The 24555-nt window shown below is 43.7% G+C and overlaps 1 protein-coding gene across 1 annotated transcript in view; it reads left to right on the top strand.

The window, feature by feature from the left end:
* Positions 1-24555, top strand: part of FAM133B (family with sequence similarity 133 member B) — a 222729-nt gene that overhangs the window by 23563 nt on the left and 174611 nt on the right. Inside the window, exons 2-3 of the mRNA XM_085631041.1 lie at positions 16363-16460; positions 21171-21249. Coding sequence (XP_085487167.1) covers positions 16363-16460; positions 21171-21249 — 177 coding nt within the window. The remainder of the gene's footprint in view (positions 1-16362; positions 16461-21170; positions 21250-24555) is intronic.

Raw genomic sequence — 24555 nt, forward strand, 5'->3', positions numbered from 1 at the left:
ACTAAAAACCAAATTACACCACACCTATATTTAAAACTGCTGCAAATTAAACACCATGTTTTCCCCTGGGCACAGTTTATCAAAGAACCATTGCCGCGAAATAGCAGCACTCCTCTTCAAACGGAATTTGCAACATCCTTGAGAGGAGATAGAAGATAGGAACTGATAAAATGGAAATGCACCATGTGCTCACTTCAAATGTGTCCTACGATCACATCCGGCAACACTGGCACTGAAGGGAATTCCTTGCGTGTGGAAGTGCACCTTTTGAAATAGAAAAATGCAGCCACTCAAAGTGACTTTCACCAGAGGATTAAGTATGCTAAACCGTTGCCCCTTGTTGTATGCTGTAGTGGGTGTAAGCAAAATGGGAATGACACAACAGACCAATAGGGTGAAAAGAGGTGGTCTAAAGTGCCTTTAAGTAAGAATATATTATGCATATTATTTTAGTAAAATCAGAAGGTCTTGGCTAAAACCAGACCTAAAAATCAGTGATGACGCTACCACATGTTATACCACTTATGTATCCATGAAGATGCATACATGCATCCGAAAGCATACGAGCGGAATGACTCCAATGACATTTTTTTTTTAATTTACTGACCCGAGAAAGATCTTGCTTTTCAGACCTATTGGCTTTGCCAGTGCTTTTTGCCGATGCTGCGCATCATCAGCAAAAAGCTTTTGGTTGATGCTGTGTAGCATCGTAAAATTAAGAGAAAAACAAACAGGCATGAAGATGACTGGACCATTTCTTAGGCTTGCGTCACCATAAATGCATGCGCCTATGGAATTCCGGGCACATTTAAAAAGGAAATTTATTTACAGATTCAAAATGGACACCTGTTGGCTTGCCTACAGACAGACAGAAGCCTGTTTCATAGCATGCCAAGAACCTAGAATCTCATTGAAGTATGTGTCTGTCAGAAGTGTATAAGCTTGATTTCCCCCCTCCATCAGTCTGACATTCTTGAAGAATGGGCAATGTATATCCTGAACACCAGTGGTGACTCCTTCAAGAAAGCTGTTGTACCTCAACAGCCCAAGTCTAATATGGCACATACCCTCACACCTTGACTGTCTAACAAATGTATGCAGCATCCTGGATTATATGCAAGTCGTTTTTAACTTACGGATAGAGTGCAAGGGTTCTTGAATCTCTTTATACAGAATCAGGGTCACCCGGAGAAGACCCCATGTGACAACTACACCTTAATAATAACAATTCTGTGCAGTGACTGTCAACTAGTCGCCCCAAAACCCTTTCCCATACTAGAGTTAGTACATGCAATGACCATTGGCAAAGCCAGTGGGTCTGAACTGGGCTGTCAGTCTTTTGGCTTTAATTGTTACTTATTTTTAATATGTTTATTTTCTCATGGTTTTTGCCAAACAGTATTTTTGATGAAGCTGCCAAGCCCTCCAATATTTTAGGCCTCAAAAATCACACACTATAACAATAGGCCCAAGAACCTATGGGAAATACTATGTGTGTGGATGTCCTCTTTATGAAAACAGTCGCTCACAATGTAGTTAACCAATGCTGCAGCAGGCAGATATAAAAATGTTAATAACACAACAACAGACCATGAATGAAAATGGCTGTCTGAAGACCCATATGAGAATATTATGAGTGTTAGTTAAGTCAAATCCAAGTCCCTTACCTCGAAAGATTTTATTAAAATTTCCTACCATCACTTCTAAAACTGTAATGTAGTCCTATCAAGATTGAGAAAGATCGAATGAATGCGGGGGTGGTGGGTGGCATAAACTGCAGAGTTGTAGAGATAACGAAAGGCTGGCTTTAGGGCGGTGTAACTGGTGCGTCACACCGGGCATGAAGCTCAGAAGGATATTTGCACTTGAACCAAAATGTCCACCTTTCATTTCCACAGCATCAGTTGTTGTGGAAATAAATGATGGACAACAGGACTCATGCACGCAGATGGCGTATGTATTGGCAGTTCCTACAAGTGTGTTGAAGATGACACAGTGACAGATCCAGGTCTGGTGGCTTAGTGGACTAATGCCTCCACTGTAGGGCCTCGTGTTTGGCCTCATGGTCACAGGTTCAAATCCTGGCAGGTCCACTCAGTCTTTCATCATTTTGAGCTCGATAAAATGATTACCATTGAGTTGGGTAGCAATAAACATCTGTTATTCAGTGCCAAGATACCCATCTGGGTGAACGTACTCTTTACAAATACACGTTATGCATGCAATCAAGCCACGACATAGGCCGTAAACACTGAGGCACTTTCCTTGCAACTCTTGCACTGATAGTGGTAGGGTCCGAGTCCAAGATGCAGGATTCTTGCCTTTCACCTTTAAAACCGGGAAAGCTTAAGAGTCGTCTAAATCTGTGAAAAGAAAGCACAGTACTTGTCAATTGAGCCTGGTGTGGTGTGGCTTATTTTTGTTCAGTTTTTTTCATATAGAGCAAAGACGATCCGAAAGTATTGCAGCGCTTCTCACGAGCACCAGTTACGTTACACAAGGCCATGTTCCTTTTTTATTAGGCATGGGCAGATTTCGTGATATGTTCAGAATCACAGGATGTTTAGCAATGCTGAGACTGGAACCCGGTCCCCAAGGTTCAAAGGCAGCAGCTCTGGGGTGGGTATGTGTGTGGTGTGTGTGAAGAGCATAGGGATGGTGGTTGGTAAAATAGTGGGGCAGCCCAACTCTCTCTTCCTAATAAATAGACTCTTTGCTCCCTTCACCCAGTCTGGAGTCTGACAGGAGGCCATGGCTGTGTACCCCTTCTCCTGCCCTGCTCTCCAAACCCCATGGCAGCAAGTCCTGTATACTGTATTCAGAGGGCAGTGTGAATGCAGACATGGTAGCAGGCACAGTGTGCGAGGCTGGAGAAGGTGCTGTCTGCTCAGTGGTCGAAGTGCATTAAAAAAGTATGGGAATTGTTAAGCTGCACCAAAAGGGGGAGTGAGTCTGGGGCGGGGTCAAAGCAGTGGCTAAAAGACCCAAAATATTTATTTAACTTTTTTGGGCCTTTCATCTTTAGGTCACTGCATTTACAATAATGGACAGCTTTAATGAAAATTAAATGCAGGTTATGTAAATCTGTGGGAAATGCAGATAATATGACCCAGAACTAATAGTTACGGGGGGTGAGTGTCTGAAAAAGATTGAGCGCTCTGTCCATCATCTTATTGTGCTTGCATGTTTAGTTTGGCCATTAGATCTCTCGCTAGGTGAACTTGGAGTTGGTTTCTACCTATCTCCAATTCAAGTATTTTGGTGAAGGGAACCCTTTTCACAGTCCCTGAAAATCCCTGCATGTCCATGGTGTTCCGTGTAAGGGAAACATTCACCCCCTTGAGGCAAGATCTTGTGGCCCCCGGTTTCCACTAGGAAGGTGTAAGGTATGCCATTGATAGCCACTGTCAAAGTGTGTTCTTCATCTGACCTGTGTGTGACTGACAATACAGGACACATGGAGTTTCCTGGGTGCCTTCGTTGGACCTGGTACGAGTTCTGGGGCTGGAACAGTTAGCTCCCTCCCCATACTGATGCTCCTCCTTGTGCAGCGGGGAACCCTGGACCCTTTGCTAATGTTTGCTGATCCTGCCATAGTTGTGGCCTGTCCATCTGTGTTTGTGGTGAGAAGAGGGCTCCTAGATGCCCACTTGGGGGGCATAAGTGTTCTACATTTGAAGCATTGTGGGTTGCTGTTGAGTTGGGGCTGGGTGTTGCATGTGTTGCTTGCCTCCCACCTGGATCTCTGTTGCTCCTTATACATTCCAGGCCTGCAATGTGTCCCAACTTAAGGCAATAAAACATTCTCTATTGTCTTTCATTGGGCCTCCCGTTCCTCTTTCATTGGCACCTCTCTTGCCGTTCAGTGATTAGTTTGGAATCCCTGGAAGTTATGTGTCTCTTCTCCTGAGGATCGCAGCCATCTGTGTGACTGCTGCCTTTTTTAATTTCTGCTATACCAACTTGGATGTGTCTCTCTGTACTTGGTCCTGCCTGTCTTTGTCTTTTTCTATTTTCTTCCGGTAATAATATATGATATGGGCCATTATTTTGTGTCAATCCCATTTATGTTGTCTATTCCATTTTGTACATTGATTGGCAATCCCTTTTCAAGGATATTAAAGAAAAAGGTGAGATGCGGGCCTGCATTAACTGTCTTGTCTCCTGGCACCAGTGTTCCTTCATTCCGCTGAGATAATAGTTTATCCCTTCGTCCGGCTTAATAGTCTCTGCCATCATCCCCCTAAGTCTGGTTGGTTGGGAAACATTTCTCTCAGGACCATCCAGATCGGATGTCTCAATGTGTTAAACACTGCCTCATCGTGTTGGGTATTGGTCAGAGGTATTGCTGGTATGTGGGCTCGGGTGAACACGGCGTTAGTCTTGTTGCCTATCAGGCTACTTAGTAGGATTTTAATGTCCCCTATAGCGAATGTGATACCTGCTGTGTTCTTTTCAAAGCAGGTTATCCACTTCCCTTCCCCCTCTAATAGAGATGGAAGCTTAGTACTAAGCCCTTCCTTGTCCCTTTGGGTCCAAGGGGCATAAACAATCCCTGCAGTCCCCACGGGGTCAAGGGAAATTACCTTGCTGCTGAAGGGGTGGTGGGCCTGTCCTTGATATTTTTCCCACTTCATGATATATTGCTGCATGTAGAGGAAGTCTCAATCTGGATTTCTCCCCTCATGCCTAATGCAATCCTCTGTCATGGCTTCTGGCTCAAATTACCCTGCTCGTGGTCTAGCGTGCTCGCCTTCTCCCCTTGTCCATTGGGCTAGCAAACTACAACAAGCATTGGTAATACACTGGTTTTGCCTATGTGATAAATAGTAATCTTTTTATTTATCACAGTCCGGGACGAAGAAAAGAGCTCCCTGAGAATTATCACGGGAGTGGAGAGGATGTGTTGAAGTAGCCAGAGCTACTGATTCGAGAGCTGGAAATCCCAGTTCGAGTCTCAGCAGCGCAACATCCTGTGATTGGGAAATTGGCAGATTACAATACATACTGGACATGTCCTGCTGTGGTAGTATACGAGTACATCAGTGTAAAGCCACAGAGGGGTATTTATCGCCCGGAAACTGTGTGATCAATTTTTTTGTAAAAAGACTGCCTGGCTCTAAAATGTCTGCCGCACAGGACAGAATACCGCACTAACAATCACAGTATCCTTGATGTAGTTCATAACAATCGAGGAACAGGGCAAAAATTCTAAGCGGAATATATAGGAAAAATGAAGAAATGCATGGAGGATGATATTGGTGGTAGCAGTCCCATTAAAAAAGCCTCTTAGGACAAAACAAGTTCAACCTTTACATAGCTAAGGCATGCTTAACATGGCCGCCACAGTACGCAAGTACACCATAGGTGCACTCCATACTAGTTTGGATTGTGCTGAGTTGCCGTGTTTCTGCAAGACTGTAGTGACATTCCTCGTCCTTTCCAGAACAGGTAGTGCCAGCTGAGTATCACAGGAGTGGAGAGGATATGGCTCAGCGGCCACAGCTGCTGACTCGAGAGCTGGGGATCCCAGTCGGCTCGAGTCTCCACTGTACAATGTCCTGTGATTCTGGGCAAATCACTTAATCTCTCCAGAGTGATAAATTGGGCTATATAAAGCTGCTAATTTAATATAAAGTATCACGCAAAATGAAAAATCAGAAAGAGGCAAAACCTCTATGAAACAATTGTCCCACCAAAGCGGATGTTAACAGTATTTTGGCTACGGGAAACTGATTAGAGAAGCAGACTAGGAACAAGCATTAGTTAATGCAGGAAAATATGCGACTGCCAATAGAAATGGAGTAAAAGAAAGTGGCAAGCACAGGAGCCAATAAAAAGCCAGAAAAGCAAGGGGGTGGGATGTTAGCCCTTTTTAGGTCTCGCGAGCCAAAGGCTCGAAGAGACATTTTATATGTGGGATTTTCAAAGTGCTACCCACAGTCTTTTGGCTGGCCTAAACCTTGAGTGCACGATCACATGCACGTGCACAGCTGCTCCTCTGCTCATTGCATTCCCCCTCCCTTCTCACCCAGCCCTTTGATGCTCTGCTCGATTACTTTCACTTTCGCCGCTTTGACCCTTGCATTCCCCCCTCCCTTTTCACCCAGCCCTTTGATGCTCTGCTCGCATCTCCCTCCTCCCTGGGCGTGAAGGGAGACAGAGCCATCCTGCTTGATTAATGGCTTTGCATTCCCATGTGTTCCCGTAGTAAACATGCCCGAGGCGCCAGCCGAGCACAAGGCTCACGGAGACATTCTCTTTACCCTCGTTTATTTTGCAAGTGGAGCCTTGCTTCCCTGCAGCCTGGACATTTCAGAATAGCATCGCTTTCCGTCCCTAACCCCTCGCAGCTTATTTATTTGTTGGTTTGTGAGTTGAGGAAGATGATCTATCTGATGCTTTTCTTTTCACATTCTTGCCGATCTTCCTGCGTGTTTTCCTTCTTTCAGGGGGAGACCGGGGAGAGGGCTTTTCCTAATGGAAAGAACGCAGGGCGTGTGGCTGAAGAATGTTTTGTTCTGAGCTAGTTAAGGTGCTATAATGGACGTTTCTTCCAACGTTTTAATGCAGTGTCCGTACCTGAGTCAAATTATTTATTAGGCCTAATTACTTTCACATTCGGCCATTGCTTGTTATACACTTGTTTTGTTTTCTTCTCTTTCGTAGTTAGGGAAATGTGATGGTGAAAGGCAGCACGAGTACATTTAAAGTGTAACATTTGCTTGAGTTTTCGTCTGTCCTTGTGCTTTCATTTCGCACCCTCTTTTATTTATTTGCAAAGCGCTCCGATAGCCACGGGTCTCGCCAGCGCTATATAAAGCTTTATAAATAGAAACTCGGGCGCACTTCAAATTACAAGAACGGGTCTGTTTCTGGCCAGTCCCGATCACTGACCCCTTGGAAACACTCTCTGCTCACTCCCAGCTCAGCACATCCAACTCTTCCCTCAGTCCACAGCACAGAGCAGCCGATTTAAAGAGGGCGCCGTTTTTCCACAGAAAGTGCGTGCACTTCGCCCCGGAATCAGACTTGGCACCAAGATAACAGGCCACAGACATGCCTCATAGCTGAAAATAAAATAAATGCAAGTCCTGTCTGGTCATTAGATAAAGCTCTCTACCAGGTTTTATTGTTGTAGCCCTCTCCATGGATGTTTCACGGGAGCCATTTCAATCAAATGCTAGATGTGTACTCTGTTTTCAGCTGCAAGAATTTCCCTGAAACATGAGCCTAAACGTCTGACTGTTGCATGTGGGCACTGATAGGGCTGATAAGGAAGAGTGATTATGGCAATAAAGGAGGCCTGTGCGAATTCTGTAGCCTTCACTGCTTGTGGATGAGCACATTATATGCGTGCTGTCCCCGTTACTTTTGAAAATGTATCCATGTGTTAAGATGTCTGAAATGGCCGCAAGGAAGCTCTACAAATTAGTGCTCCGGAGTAGCACTAATTTCTGTTATTTATTAACAAAATAAACAGATACACATTTGTGTAGCACCCAAATCAGATTTCTAAGAAACTACCGTTGTGAAACCAACACACCAAGAGCCCCACTGTTCGTTGTCTTGAACCATCAGACTGACACATCTGAAGCACTGTCCATAGCACACTGACACACACACACTCACTGCACCCCGCACTGAATCCTACTCCTGCATACTTAATATACTTCTGCAAGTCATTCATACACTGGCATACTTTAAATCCGTATAGAAAGCAATGCATAGCATATTGTGGCAACTAGCTCATACACACATCCACTTGGCTTGCAGACACTACACCTCAACACCTTACTCCAACAAACGGCAAACAAATACAAATGCCTACACCACCTAGAAACCACCTCCCCCGCCGCCAAGCGCTCGCGCCCTCGCTCCGCCGGGCTTGTCTTGTTTTTCATTTTTTTTATTTTGCAAGTGGAGCCTTGCTTCCCTGCAGCCTGGACATTTCAGAATAGCATCGCTTTCCGTCCCTAACCCCTCGCAGCTTATTTATTTGTTGGTTTGTGAGTTGAGGAAGATGATCTATCTGATGCTTTTCTTTTCACATTCTTGCCGATCTTCCTGCGTGTTTTCCTTCTTTCAGGGGGAGACCGGGGAGAGGGCTTTTCCTAATGGAAAGAATGCAGGGCGTGTGGCTGAAGAATGTTTTGTTCTGAGCTAGTTAAGGTGCTATAATGGACGTTTCTTCCAACGTTTTAATGCAGTGTCCGTACCCGAGTCAAATTATTTAATTGTATCTCCTTAAAAAGAGAAACATTTTCTCACAATTACTCAACAAAATAATAAATAGTGCACACAAGATAAATATTTTTAGCGGGGCTTTTGTTACCGAGGCGACTTGGTGTTGGATAACAAGAAAGTATTTACACACGATTTTCACTTCTGAAAATGACAGCTTTTGCTTCTGCCTTTCTATTTGCCGGGAGGAGCGTTGCTTCCCTGCAGCCTGGACACTTCAGAATTGCATCGCTTTCAGTCAAATCAGCAGAATTCAAAGGAGCTGTTGAGCCTAAATCCTTATGTTTGTTAACAAACCCTTTCATTCAGTCGCAGTAGGCGGGCATGTGGGAATGCTGTCTATTCGTTTTATCGGGTGATTTTGTGTTTTGCAACACAAGGGACTGAAGCGATTCTCAATTAAACCGATGTATTACACAACCAGGGAGGCCTCTGACATGACCTCGAAAGACGGCATTTATTCTTGTAATTCAGATTGGTATATTCCGAGTTGTAATTGCTCTCTCACCCACAACAGCTGATTTAACGGAGTGCATGCCATTCCCAGTTTTCATGCTCGGGTGATGTTGCTAGGGCTGGAGAAAGCCTTTGCTATTATTGGTGCATGTGTTTGAAGACTTTGCAGATCTTTGTTTTGCATAAAGCAGCATTCGCCTAATCAGAGCGCTTTAAGAAAAACAATAAAAACTCCGAAATCCAATCAATAGCCCATTTATAGAGGAATGGATTGACCACTTCTCAAAGCTTTACTTTTAGTTTGTGATTGCTTCATGCGCACTGGTAATTTAGGTGTAATAAGCTTCTTGATCAAATCAGTCGTTGGCATCATTTTTTTTAACTACAGGACAGAGCGGCTGCACCTCCTGCATTATCCACCTGTTTTGAACAAACAGGACTCGTGATTCATGCTACTGACCATACTAGTGACCCACATTCCACAGGACGGAGTGGCGCACCTCTTCCGTGTATATATACAATTTCATCTGGAGATCATATTAGGATAGCAGGCAATGTCGTGTATTTAGCTTCATTACGAGTATTCATCGCCCTGTGCTACACAACAGTTTTCCAGCCCTCCCCTTCCCTCGCATTGGACACCCGGCTGGGTCCCATGTGAGTATCTTTTCCTTCTTTCTCTCACTCGCCTGTGGCACACTTCCCCCACACGGTTGCACAGACAACCCTTCAGATATCCCTACATTTCTAGGTCCTGAAGAGACTCCACACTGCACAAAGGGTCGAAAAGTCGTCGACAAAAAACAAAAGCGAACCATTAAACCAGCGCTTATCACTGTATAAGGAACACGGTCTACATTCTGTTTACTTGTAAATGGTCAACTTTATGATAAATTAGAAACCATGCACAAATGTCACACATATGTCAGCACTATTTTAGGTTCCATTTTTCACAGGGGACACTACGCACTATTGTGCCATTACGTCCTGTATAAATTTTGACTAACTTTTTTTTAAAAACCATACAAATTGATTGTGAAAAAAAATAATCAAGGTGTATGTGGTCTCTTCTCCATTTGACATCACCCCAACCCTTTCCATTGCGATTGTGCATAACTATATCAGTACATAATTTTGATATTATCTGCAGGAGCCATTGCGTTTGCTATTAATCTGACTACCCTGGTTCCTTGTGAGCAGGGTCTCCCTTGTCCTTAGTTCTCGACGATTTACATTGCAGAATGGCACTCGCTTTTATATTTATAAATATAATAGCTGAAAGTCTTGCAAATGCATTATTATGTGCAATGCCAATAGCTCAAACTTTCAGAAATGCGAGACCTATTGCATTGCAAATGCTTGTTAAGATTTATATTAAAAACAATAGATTTCACAAGGATGGCGCAAGCGCTGTGCAGGCAAAACCTAATAAGGGTTCACGTAAAATTTGCCTTCCCTTAGTGCAGTTATCTCATTTGGGGTGTAGTAACCTATCCCAAGTGCCCTGCCGTGTAATTGGTTGCAGTTTCTGGGCAGGGGCGACGTCTCTGTGCTATTAGTATCCTATTTTTGGAGCATCGAAGTTCAGTGAACTCCTGCTCCCTTCGCTCTCTGCATCTGGCCTCACTTCTCTCTTCCTCTTCCTCAGCGCAGGTAGCTCTCCTCTCCTCCAGGAGTCTCCTAGCTATGTCCCTGCATTCAGATCTGTCTATATTTGTTCTCCCTGTGCTACCCCCAATGGGTGTCTCTTCTGCCCCTTACAGCTATGCCTTTGCTTTCTGACCCCTGGGAGCTAGAGCTTCCTTCGTCGCCCGATCTTGCAGGATCGTTATCTAGGACACCTTAGAACTGCCCAGATAGCCACCGTGCCTCATCTGACTCTGGAGGGTCTGAGATCCTGCTCCGCTGTGGTTCACCTAGAGTTGGTTTCCGAAGTGGGCTGGCCTTGTACTGGGGTAGACCTAGGTTATGTGGAGTGGTAAGGGTGATTGTGATCCCCCTATGTCTGTGGCAGCTCCATTTGCGCTGGATCTGCTTTTTGTGGGTGGTTCCTCTGCTACTGTGGGGGGATTACAGTACCCCAAGGCTGATGTTGCAGGAGTATCCACACACAAGCTGGTACATGGAGGGAGAGGTGCTTAAGCCTCAACAGTGGGTAGGGTTGCGGGTTCCCTTTTTGCCCTTTTGTCTAACAGCGTCCAGGTGAAGGGTTGCCTCCCTACTTCCCCTCTTATGTCCTTTGTGTATGGTAATTATGTGTGTGTATTGGTGTGGCCAATTAGTTTGGTCCCTCTCCAAGTGTCTACTACCTATTTGTGTATTCCAGTAAGACCAAAGTACGTATTCCCAAACAGCTGCATCGGTATGTTTTGTCTATGTGCTAGGGCCTGACTAGAACAGAATAACAAGGGGCATTGTTGAATGATCGACCTTGCTCACCATGTTCAGACTAAATCCCAGGAACATGCAGAGTGTGAACACAGCTGTAGGTTCTCATGTGAAAACGGCAAAAGAGGCATTTGCTAAATAAACTTGTGTCGTAACGTGTGTAAAGCAGCGAACAGGCTGCAGCGTGCTCATGCCAACTTAGAGAGGACACAATGTCCCCATGGGCCATGTGACACCCTCCCCTTTGTCAGGTCGATAGCCCTGGACTAAAACAGAAATCATAGGTAAACCGAGGCAAAGCGCCTTAATGAAAGGCCAAAGACCCATTTAACTCCAAAATAGATTCTTGCTGGAGAAAAAGTGAAGCCGAATGAAAAAGAAAGAAAAACCTTTTTTGGGGGGAGGGGGGGGGGGGGTACTTAATACTATATCCATTCACAGCGTATCTTCTTTGCGGGATAAGTGGAATGCCATAAGTTTCAATAAGCTGTCAGAACCTTCAATATTAAAAAATATGCCATCCAACTAAGCAAGTTGAATGAGCAGTCAATCTCCTCATATCCAGAGGCAGTCAGGAGCATTTCAGTGCAACCTGCATTATCTTTGATGAAACTCCGATCCAAGAGGCGGTATGCACGAGCACAGGTACTCAAGCCTGCCGATGGTCCAAGTGTAGTATCGTACACAAAGCACCTACCCACAGAACAGTCCTAGTCATGGACCCTCAACGGACCCATCAGCAGTTCACAATACAGGGCAGCATGTGACATATTGGAGAGGCAGATGTCCAGGGCCCAGGAGGCAGTAGAACACAGGTTGCACACAGGTAAAGTAGGCATAACGGAAGGTTAGCTAATAGTTGATGTTGAGAGCTTCTAAAGGCATTAAACCAAAAAGCTGCTGCATCCGATCACGGTACAGCTGCAACTGGTCCCGGCTTGGCAGTACCACAGGTCGAGCAACCATTACGGAGCAGCAGTAGAAGTAACAGAACTCCACAAATCAAGAGGAGCACCAGGGGAAACCCACCGAATATGCTGGAAAAATAGAATGAAGAAAAGCTGGGATTATTCAAAAAATAGTCTGAAACGAGGTGACCAGGCCAGAGCCCACAACCTTAAAAATGTGGGCCAGGCCCGTTGTATCCGACGCATTAAATATTTGGTGAATTATTTCTCCAAAATGTAGGTGGAGATTCATGTTTAGCAGTGACTGAATCTCACTTGATGGTCCCTCCACCTGCAATTTAAAGATCTCATAAGCTGATGTGAGAGCCACTTCTTTTTGAAACGATAGCACTTTAAGTCTGCTAAGCTTATTAAAATCTGTTTTTAAAGTAGGAATGGAAGGCCACAGCGAACTGTCTACAATCCTGTGCGGGGTTGGAAACAGGACGTTGCTGCAACATGTAACACGTTGTGCAACTGTTACTGTATACGGGAAGCCTGCCCGCAAGCCGCAATGACCACAATTCATGAATATAACTGCTCTGAAACAGTTCATATCTACCTACAGGGTAGTGTTTAATGCAAGTTGTGAACTGGAAAAGTGAGATGGGCAATGAAATAACCCCATATATTAACCACACGGCTGTAGCAGTTTCTGGTACACAAAATGGCAACAATTCTAGCTTGAAATGGTAAAAGCAGAGCGGAAGCATTCAGCTAATCCCAAGGTACTCTCCCATTTTTAAATGTTAAATGTTTGCAAGGTCCAACCAAATTGCATAACATAATGTAGCTGATTCCGACCAGGATACAACGTAGACATTTCATTTTGAACAAACACGATACAATATTATCCAAAGTATATTTAGAAGAAGAGTGTGTTTTTTACTGTTATCACCAAGGCAAGTACTTTTTCTAAATTATCCTGATCAAGTTGATCAATTTGATTTACTACAATAACTGCTTCCATTTGTGAGAGTTTCCAAAACTCATTATATGCTGCATAAACAAAACGTTTAGTGCGAGGGGATTTTGGACCTAAACGAAAATCAGTAAGATCAATGTTACCTGAAAAAAGGGAAAGATGTTGTTTGGCAGACGACAGCGGGATATGTTCGAACCACTGTTTACATAATTAACCAACAGAATACATGGTAATTGAATGAGGTAACGGGGTCAGGTCTACTTTGAGTGAACCCATTTGTGGCGTTTACAAAACGTATATGACCAGCATTAGTTTTCGTTGCCCACTGTAATCAACCAGAAGGATCAATACTAGATGAATTGAGAGCACCGTTTTGAAACATAACTGTCAGCCAAAGACTGAATGGGGGGAGAGTATTCACATTTTTGGCAGTGGCCAAACTGAAACAGGTAGTCTGCTGAACCGCCTGATTAAAAAACAAAAACAAAAAAAAAAAAACTATTCAAAAAATTGAGACCGTATTAAACAAGCACGATGCAAGGACTCTGTACCCTACACCTGCCAACCCTTTATACCCCAAATAGATTTTAAATCTACTGTGACCTTCCAATTATCGTAAAATGACCCGGACAAAAAAGTTATGAAGGAAGAGGAATAAACCAATATAGGGCCCGATGACGATGCGGTTTGGAAAGCATTCCCACCTACGGTCCGTTTAAGATGCAGTTAGGAAGGCCTCCTAACGGCATTTGCTTCTTCTGAATTGGATAGGAAAGATGTCTTCCCGACCGAGGGCCAGATTACGATGCAGTTAGGAACATAGGCTCCCATAGAAGTCAATGGGACTCCAACCATATCTTATCTGGAAGAATCCGGATGCATCATACTTGGTCGGTCGAAGTCTCCCAATCCAAGTTTCTCGGAAACCATTTCGATCAGGAAGATTTCCTAACTGCATCATAATCGGGCCCTCCGTGTGGGTAAGCAGGTATTTGTTGCAGGTGGACTTATTTAATTAATAAAAATAGGACACAGGGTCTGATAGATTGTAACCAAAAAAAATGCAAATTTTCTTTTTTGGGTTATTGAACTTCCCTTACATGGCGTTGGGCAATGCTCCCACTCCGTGTAATTAAATTGTGGTCTTTGAGTACAGGTTTTGTGCAAAACATGATGACCATAATGTTGGTAGCAAAACAAATCTGCATAATTTGCGGAATTTAAATACAAATCTTCATTGTCAAGTACAGTGTAATATTGTAAATCAGAAAACAACGTTGACATCCCAGTCATCGGAGTGTATGCCAAGTAAAACAATATGACCCAAAGAAACTCGGAAGACGTATGGATATTGCAAGATTTCCGTACGACCACATACAAAAAATGTCACTTTAACCCAAAAGATTCCATCAGCGATTGGGAAAGCTGAAATGTTAACTAAGGCTTGAGCTCTTTTCATTTTATGAAATGAAGTATGAGGGGCCAGAACTCCGTCAACCAAGTTCACAGCAGAGCGTTCAGATAAGTAGTGGCCATTAATCAAAAGGAAAAAGACAGTCACAAAGCCAATCCACATGAAGAGGAACACCAACGACAAACCCATCCAGACGTGTGTCCATGGCGGGACCAGGTAAGTTCTTTTCAACCAGGAGGTAAAAACACAAATCCTTGTAGAAGGCACCACCACAGATGAAGACAACGTAGAGGTATCTGAAGAAAAGTTATCTTTGTCCATATAATAACAACTAGAACCGAGCTGAAACAACGGGGGCTGATCATCATTGGAAGGTGAATGTGTTGTGTTTTCAGGAACATAAACTATAACTGGAGGGGAAGCATACTCGTTTTTTAAAGTTGTAGATGTTGAAGGCAAAATAGATATTAAATCAATTGAAGACTCTATCTCCCCTTCCAGTATTTGGTGAGAATTCTCGGAAACAGGATTCATTGGGTGAAGCGATACATCCAGACACAAAATGCGGAGGTAAGATCACAGTATGTATGCCTTTTAAACCAAGGACTCAGACCGGTGCACGGTACGATGGACCAAATTCTTTCTTGTTTTCCACCTTCTCTTGGACCAGATCCCCAACTTTAGGAAGCCAGCCAGAAAACGGAATCAGGACTGCAGCATCTGTGGATGAGGACAAATTAGTTTTTGCAAGAGCATCACAATTCTTTTGCAGATCCTGTAACATAGCACAATGATTATCTACGTCAAACTTTGTGGCAGCCGCCACAACATTTAGATCATCAAGGTCTGGCACAAACATTTTCATGCCAAAGAGCATGTCGTACGGGGGTCCGCCCAGCCAGAGATCTTCTAGGGAGATTATTTAGTGCGTGTTGGACTCCATATAGATGAGTCAACCAGCCCCGACCAGTACCTAATACACTCGCTGTTAAAGATTGCTTTAAGTCATGGTCCATCCGCTCCACAACAGAATTGCCCTCAGGCTGATATGGAGACGAGAATTGCACCTGCACCCCCAGAGACTTCATTGCATCCCGGTAAGCCTTAAAGGCAAAAGCCGGATCTTCCACAAGGAAATAAAAAAAAATACCAAGCCTAATAATCGGAAAAGTGGACCCTTGCTGCTTCTGCTGTGAGTGATGGCTTCCCTTCTCTGCACAGCTACACTGAAATTAAAAAATAAGATGAAACTAATGCAACAAATAGCGCAATAAAATTAGATACGATTAAATAAGAACATAGTATAAAAATAGGCATCCAATAAGCAGGGCAGCGGCGCTTACCTATCGGGTATTTTAGCGTTTCAAACTAGAAAATAACTGTACAGGGGTATAGCTGATTGGAGCCATCTGCTAGCAGTGTTACTAATAAAAAAACCTCTTCAAAGTGTACCCAATATATTTGTAAAACTGTGCCACAGAGATCCTAGGTCCCGCACTCCTTTTGAGCCACATAGTCGAATATACAATTTTCGCAGCCTGCGGTTTGTTTGGGCATGTGACGCTTTTCTGGTGACTGCTATACTGAGCTCAGTTACGTCCAGTTGTTGCAGTGTTGGTCAGAGGCAAATGCAGGACATCTGTTTTGTCATTTAACCTGACTGTTATTTTAAGTAGGCAACATTTTTAAAACTATTCGAGGCCTGATCTAGACAAAAGGCATCTGCTCTGAAATTGTTATTATTGCTCACTTTATTGAGCCTTTCAAGTGTCCTTTCACCTTGTTCTGCATTTCAGAACTGCTGTCTACTATATTATTGCTCTCATGTTATGCATTATTGCTATCATGCTATTTTAAACACTCCGTTATCAGGGACGCAAGTAATGTAACGTTACACAGATTTGTGGCTTTTGATGTTCGTTGTTAATGATGAAATTACAAATATATTTAGCTCTATTTTTGCAACCTTTCATTTTTTTCTTTTTTAGGCTTATATGAACCCCATAGCCATGGCCCGATCCCGAGGTCCATCGGCATCTGGCGGGCCTACTATACAGGACTACCTCAATAGACCAAGGCCCACTTGGTAAGGAAAAAATGTTGGTAGCTCTAGTGTACTTGTCTTTTTTGGTCTCACCTACCAGACCGCACAAGCTGTCATTAGTGATAAGACCTGTTGTTGGCTTAGAGGGGGCTTAGAGCTCAAACATTGTTTACCATTGACTGTCTTTATTGTCGCTCTCCTTTCCTTGCTTTTTATTAATTTATTTTTGTGTGCGTTCCTTCTTCTTGTATTTGTCCCAAACCAGGGGCATTGGTCTAAATTACCTGTATTTTTCCACTGCTTGCAGTTCAAGCACTGTTTTTTTCTTTTGGGGTAAACACTTCATGAGAGTGCATGTGATTTCCAGCTGTCTCCTTCCTGTACTTTTTTGCCTTCTGCCACTCAGCCCCACACTGTGTTGCTGTCTGTCACTAATGGGTTTCTCCTCTGCCCCCTCCATGTTGTGCTTGCCTTATGTATTTCTCCCTCTGTGTTGCTCTTCTATCCATCTGCTTCTCTCTCACCTGCTCCATGTTGCGCTCTCTCTCTCCCCCCCCCCCATTGCTTCTTTGCCCCTCTTCCGTCCTGTGTTGTTTCTCCCAACATGTTCCTGGTTTCCACCACCTGCGCCGCCTTGGATGCTTCCCCCACTCGCTTCCTTTGTGATGCGCCCTCCCCACTGCTCCTACTACTCTCGCTTTACTTACATTTTTAGGTCTCGCCTAGACAGCGCTTGCGGTGTCTCTCCGAGACATGCAGTATTCACTTAAGTGTGGAAGCTTCAAGGAAGCTCCGCCCACCCTCCGCCCATCTTTTTCATTGGCTTAGGTCAGTAAATGCTGCCTTCTGATTGGTTCATGGCTTGTTCGTCCCTCCTCATGATGATTGTCGTCATTTGTACCCTTCCAAGGCTACTGACCCCTTTACTCGCGCACTTTCTTCTGGTGCACGGCCTAATCACAACAGCTGCATGCGATGAGTGCTCTCTTCCTGGCCGGTGTTTCGTCGTTTCCAGCTCACCGTCTGTAAGCACTCCCCCGCATGTGTGCGCATGCCCATCAGGCTACGCAAGCGCATTCTGCACTTTTAAACCCACGAGGGAGCACATCTAGTTAGAACCGGCAAAAACGCATTTAAAAACAAGCAATTATAGACTCCGCTGGAGCACGCACTCGGCAGTCCCCCTGGGGCACAAACAGGCATCTACTTCGGTGCTGCCTCGTAGAAAGCACAGCTTGGTTCCCTTCCACCTTGCTGCTTCCCACCCACACGGCGCTTGTTTTACATTAAGAGCGCTTTTCACAAAACATGCGTGACCTGCCCCTTTTATGCTGCAAGTAGTTGCCTGGAGCGAGCGCAATTTGAAGGACGACAGAACAAAAATTTGCCCCAGTGTGCGGTCACATCTAGGGGGACTCGCCAACTCACAATACTGCTGGCCAGATCCGGAGAGGGCAGGCGGTATCACATCTCAGCTCCAGGGCTTTTGCAGACACAAAGCTGCCCGGATGCTCTTGTGGTAATCACGGCCCCCCCAACCAGCAGTCTTGTGCACCTGCTGCCCCACTCCTGTCCTCACTGCTGGTGGGTTGTTGCTAAGACTGGCACGGTAATGCGGGGTTAGCAGCTCATAGCAGTCCCAGTTGCTGCTGAGATGGGGAGCAAACGGACGGCTACAGATGCACTGTGGATTCTGCACATCTTTATTAATTTCTCTGTAGCCTCCCTCCCACCCTTCTCTCTTCAGCATGGCTCACTCTCTTTTCCTCTTTGTCGCCCGTCTCTCCCCAACACCTAGCTGACTGGTGCGTCTTTCCACTCATTTGCCCCATTGTTGCTTGTTTTGTTTTATCACAATGGCGCCTGCTTCACCGGCCACCATGCACATAATTGGACGCCGCACTTAACATTTTAGCATGATGCCTGCTTATTTTATTTTAATTGTTTCCTGCCTCGTTTTTTTCCGGCAAAACGCATTTAAAAACAAGCAATTATAGACTCCGCTGGAGCACGCACTTGGCAGTCCCCCTGGGGCACAAGCAGGCATCCACTTCGGTGCTGCCTCGTAGAAAACACAGCTTGGTTCCCTCCCACCTTGCTGCTTCCCACCCACACGGCGCTTGTTTTACATTAAGAGCGCTTCTCACAAAACATGCGTGACATGCCCCTTTTACGCTGCAGGTAGTTGCCTGGAGCGAGAGCAATTTGAAGGACTACAGAACAAAAGTTTGCCCCAGTGTGCGGTCACATCTAGGGGGACGCGCCAACTCACAATGCTGCTGGCCAGAGCCGGAGAGGGCAGGCGGTAATCACATCTCAGTTCCAGGGCTTTTGCAGACACAGGCAGCCTGTCCTGCGGTTGTCAAAAGCTGCCCGGATGCTCTTGTGGTAATCACGGCCCCCGAACCAGCAGGGTGCAGGGGCTGCTCGCCCTGGGGGATACCAGGCCTGGAAGAGGGTCTTGTGCATCTGCTGCCCCACTTAACATATTTAAGGCTAGAAGCGCCCACTGCGAGATCATCACCTGGAGCCGCTGACCTCCCGGGCCAAGGGCTCTTCTCAAGCGCAGTGCACATCCTGTTCAGTACGTCCCAGTCTGGGTCGCCCTGCCACACGGCCGTGCATGACTCAGAGCCGGCTGCAAGCCATGGCTCTCTGCCCCAACCCTGCCTCAAAAGCAGTCACTCGGAGGCCACGCTGCTGGACCTGGCGGTCACCGTCACTTTTTTCTATGAACTGTATAGAGGTGCACAGGGCTTTAAGTGGGATGAAAAAACTGTGGAGGGTGGTCACTCAAAGGGGCATGGCCAATGTAATTAAGGGCATGGCTTAAAAAACATAAGCTAAAAATATGCGCTTAGCATAGTGTGCCGCCCGACTTGTATTTTGCTGTTTCTGTCATTGCATCCAGACATATGATACAACAAGTAACATCATACCTACAACAAGTCAGGACTATTGGCTTTGTCAATGGTTGTTAGTTGCATAAGATAATCAAGCAGCAACTATGGCTAAATTATAATATTGAAAAAGCTTCCACTTAAAGCCCTGGTGACACCACGACAATGTTGCTGCTTCTGAGTTTCGAAAAGTGAACTTGCAATTTGATGTGTGCGCTATTCAATAGGGCCCCGTCACTCGCATCAGCGCTCAGAGTTTTGTGTTTTAAAAAGCAGACACATGGGAGGTGTAAGAAGCAAGGATTTCCCTTCCCCCTACAACACTCACCTGGCATGACGTCATGCCGTAACTCCTCCACTTATGAGAAGTGAGCAGTAGGCCAATGTGCTGCATAGCTAAATGCATATAAGGTCCCAAAGGCGAGACCGTTTGCATTGCAAATTCTTGTTTATACTCTTATCAAACTTGATAAATAAAAAAGCACATGCATTATTTTGTAGCTGCACACATGCATGGTGCATGTTGCTGCATAATGACGCATCCCCAGTGTCATAGTGCTTTTTTTGGTTTAGCCTGGCTAAAAACCATTGACAAAGTCAATAGGTCGCAATGGTGAGATCTATTGTTGCCTTTCAGTTAACTAATTTATTGGCACTTAATTGAGAGCTCAGGCTAGCTTTTTTGCCGCAACTCTACTGTTTCTCTTCCTGTCTCCTCTCCTCCATTCCTTCCTTCACTTCTCTTCCTGCTAACATTATCTCAACTTTTTCCCTCTTCTTTCCTCCTTTTCTCTGCTCTCTCTCTTGTTTGCTCACCTTCTGTGGGCACTCATTCTCGAGTTCGCATTTACTCTCCCCTTCGCCTTGCTTCCGTTCTCGCCCTACTTTTTTTTCTGTCCTTTGTTCTGCCATTACACCACTTCTTCTCTGCATCTATCGTTCTGATTTTTCTCCCTGTCATTTTTCTCTCCCCTCTCCTATTATCTTTAATGCATAATTTTTTCCTCTATTCCTCTCCCCTCTTAGTCTCTGCCATCTCCTTCTATCTTCTCTTCTTTCCCGTCTCCTGTTCTTTAACTCATTTCTCCCTCTTCTGTCTACTCTTCCCTCTACACCTTACTTTTGTCTCCTAGTCTCTTTTTTTCTGAAATATTGTATCTCCGGCAACACACAATCAGTGTATCTCCTTTTTGCAGTTAGTGCACGTAGGCCAGTGACTAATAATCATGGAAAGTGAGGTGTGTGCTTTATTGGTGGCCCAGACAGTGTTTATTTAAAGCTTCTTAGCTTATTAATTGTGGAAACACGCATGTTGATGCTGTCTATGCTACTCTGTGGGACAAGGGTGGCCTTTAGCGCCTGATGCCATCAACTCAGCCGCTTCTTTAAAAGTTTAAAAGTGTGATGTTTGAACAAAATCAAGGTTATCTTTTTTTACATTAGCAGCCAATTTGAATGACAATAATTTGGAGAGTAATCTCCAGCAGCCTTCCATCGTTAACTTTGCTGTCTAACTTTGATAGAGGTCAGCCACGCAGAAATCAGTCTAACCCCTTCACATGAATATTCTGGCCTCCACTGGAAGATGACTTGTTTGTAGTACATGAAACAATCAACCCCATATATTTTAATTGTAATCTGTGTAGTGTTTGTGGTGCTCAGGAAGCAAGGTGGTCCCCATCAAAGTACTCCTCACCTCTTGCACAAACAATATTTTAGGATTACAACGAGAATATGTGGAACACCATAGGATGGATTATATTAGACACATTATATATGTGCTGCTCAAAATAAAAGACCTTTTTGCATTGAAATTATTTCATGTATGTTTGTTTGTTTTTGGTTGCTTAAGGGAAGAAGTGAAAGAACAATTGGAGAAGAAGAAGAAAGGCTCTCGAGCTTTAGCAGAGTTTGAAGAAAAGATGAATGAGGTTTGTCACTGTGGGCAAAAATCACTTAATCAACCCGTTCTCTTGGTGCTGGTGAATAATGATTCTCCAAGGTTTAATGGCAAGATCTTCTAGATTTTATTAAAGACACTGAGGCTAGCATTATGCATAACTCTTAGTTGCTAGTTCTTTGCTCAGTACTTAAAAGAACAAAACATATCACCCTGGCAACCATGCTGTTAGAATCCATCTGGCTACTGTCCTACATTCTCTCTGTGAATTTTGTAAGAGTACAATCCTCTTCCTTCCTTCATCCTTATTCACTCTTCTATGCTCTCCTGAGCTGTTTCTTAGCTCCTTCTTTCTCTTTATTCTGTACCTTTCTGTTACACTGACAGTCATTTTGGGAACATTAGAGAACAATAATTCAACTATCCAAATCAAACACCTTTACTTTATTTTTCTTTTGGTCCAAACGTTTTTTCAAGCTATTATTATATTAGATAATGCTAGTTCTGTCTTTAATAAACTCTGGGTTTTCTTGCCACAAAGCCTTGGAGAACCGCCATTTTGTGCATGACTGTAGGCTAGCATTCTGTTCAAAGCCGCTCAGTAAAGCATCTGCAACATGTTTCACAGTTCTTTAGTCCAACATTGCACACACTACTGCTTCGACCAACCAGCTGCTTTAAAAATGTCCTCCAATTTTCCTCCCAGAAAAAGTGCATTATTAGCCATGACCCCTAGAACTGTATGAGCCTTTAATCTACTTAAATCAATCTTCTGATCCCTGCATTGCTGATCACATCCACCTAACTAAATTTGCTGAGGACACAGGTCTGTAAGGCCTCACATAAGACGTAAACAACTGAGACTCTTGATATAGCCTAAACTCCCCACATCAAGCATAAAATATTGTCTAATGCATCATTTTAGTCACCTGTATACAATACTCCATTTGGATTAGAATACCTACTAAATAACTCTGAAGTGTGAACATCTGAAACCCTTCAGAGAGCATTCAAACATAACACACTAATTTTGAATTCAACTTTAATGCATTAACTGACCATGCTTCAGATAAGCTAAATATCCTGTCCTTATCACAGATCAAACTATATATATTGCTTTCAGTAGCCTCTTCAATCTAATTTCCTTACAAAAGCTACACATCCGAGAGCTCCTACCATTTGACTTTCACTCAGAGAATTGCATGCTGCCACTACTGTTCACTATTTTGTAACATCCTTTTCAAATAATTGTGCCAAGGAATTGCTACCTTTACATCAAAGGCTTCCAAGGAATCTAACATCCTTTTCATGCACCAATGTACTGAAACATTCCATGCTCCTTTGTTGCACCTATGTATTGAAATATTTCATGCTCCTCTGTATCGCTTCCTTGTTACTGAAGCCCATGAATCTTGGAGCAAAGAATTAGTCTCCTCTGGAAAGCAAAACGCATTTTCACTGTCTGTATATCCCCATATCTTATGGATAATGGACCCTGTTCTCCAAATCCCCGTAAGAGCCCTTTGATCCGGCCTCCAACTGTATTAGTTCCGTAATCGAGTCATTAATACTGACTTAAACATACACTAAATTGTCCTGTTTCATCATATGGTCAGTTTTCAACATCCAGTGCTTGTAAACTGTAATATCTTGAATTCCAATCCAACATCATATTGTCTTAACCAGGGGCTGTATACGAGAGTGCACTGGATTCCCTACAGGCGTATGCGCTTCATTTCTGCTCCTTTGGAAACCCTGTTGTATTACAGAAGTGGCCGCTGATGCTAGTGCCCTTCTGTCCCTTTGTGTAATACAGATAGCACTTTTGCACATGTTCCCTTATTTGTATGGGACAAACACAGTGCCTGTGCAATTTTATATATGCTGGTGTAGAGGTAAAGAGGCCATCAGCAGGCACACTGACTCCATGGACTGTGCATTACAAAAAGGTGGCACAGTCGATGTACCCCTTGAGGGCAGCCCTCTTCAGATAGGAGGCATCCCCCTGCAGTTGGGTACAGTCACTCACTACATCCTCCTACAGGGAGATCTCTTTTCCCCACTTTGAAGGCAGATGGATGCCACCTGCATAGTCTGGCCTCCCTTTCAAAAATCGTTTTTTTTTTTTTTTTACTAGACCTGCATGTGTAGTAACTTGAATAATCTGCTTGACCTAACTTTAATGTACTTGACCCGTAAACTGATCTCAAATTGTGTGTTCCTAGGCACATATTTTATTTTACAGAGCCAACTTTTCCTTTATTCTCACATTTGAAAGCATATTCAAATATTTGTTTGATTAAATAGACTAAACGTTTGCTCCATGTGTAATTGGAATCTATCCCACATATAGAGTACACGTGATCACTGACCTGCCTTTTAGTTTACTAAAAGCATTGCTGTTATGGCAGGGGCTCAAGTGTTTCACAGTTCTTGTTTAAAAACTCACTTTTAATAAATACATTACTAAAGCATGATGTGGTAGCATACTAACATATACAGATGGTAAATTTCCCATTGAAATGGCCAAAAACGTTCCCACTAACATGCAATGACTATATAGTTTGTAAACAATCTGTGAAAATTGGCAAACGTATTTATCATTTGCACATCACCAAGTAAAGTGTCCTGCTTTGTTATCATCCTTTTAAAATAGTTTTTTTCATCACACAATTACAGAAAAGTGGCTTCCATAACTATGAAAATATATTTTGAAATGTGTGCACAGTTCACTTATTAGCCATTTAAATGTGTGTTAGAAAAAACGTGACACCCTACAGCCTTTCCTTTCACACTGTACAGCATATCAGTCAGTTCACTTTATAAATCCAGGAACTCTACAGTCAGAAAAAGAAAAGTCATTTTAAGACCTCTGTCTATGAACACAGAGCCAATGCGACAAGATAAAAACAAGATTGAAAGGCATCTTTATTGTCCTTTACTTTCTGATTGAACAGAACACCTGTTGTTTGTCCGCTCACCAGCACAGGTGAGAGTAGGCCCTAAATATAGCCCGCCCTGATAAAATCTTACCAAAGCCACCAGAAGATGAATTCAACCTCGGTGTAGTAATCTGAGCCTCAGGTCATACCTGCAGGCATTACCGATCATTCTGAGGGCCTCCTCAGAACTTTTTGTATTCGGTCTATTTGCACACATCTGTGGCTAAGTAGGAAGAGAATAGGGCAGGATCTTTAATACATTTTTATGTGCTGAGATATTTATACTATGTTATTCATATGGTAGTAATATTGATTGCATCTATCATTTTACACATAATTTATGTTTAGCTGCTGTATTAATTACTTCATTTGTTATGAATTAATGTATTTTAAAG

The sequence above is a fragment of the Triturus cristatus genome, chromosome 10 (assembly GCF_964204655.1).
Source record: "Triturus cristatus chromosome 10, aTriCri1.1, whole genome shotgun sequence".
NCBI classification, from domain to species: Eukaryota; Metazoa; Chordata; class Amphibia; order Caudata; family Salamandridae; genus Triturus; species Triturus cristatus.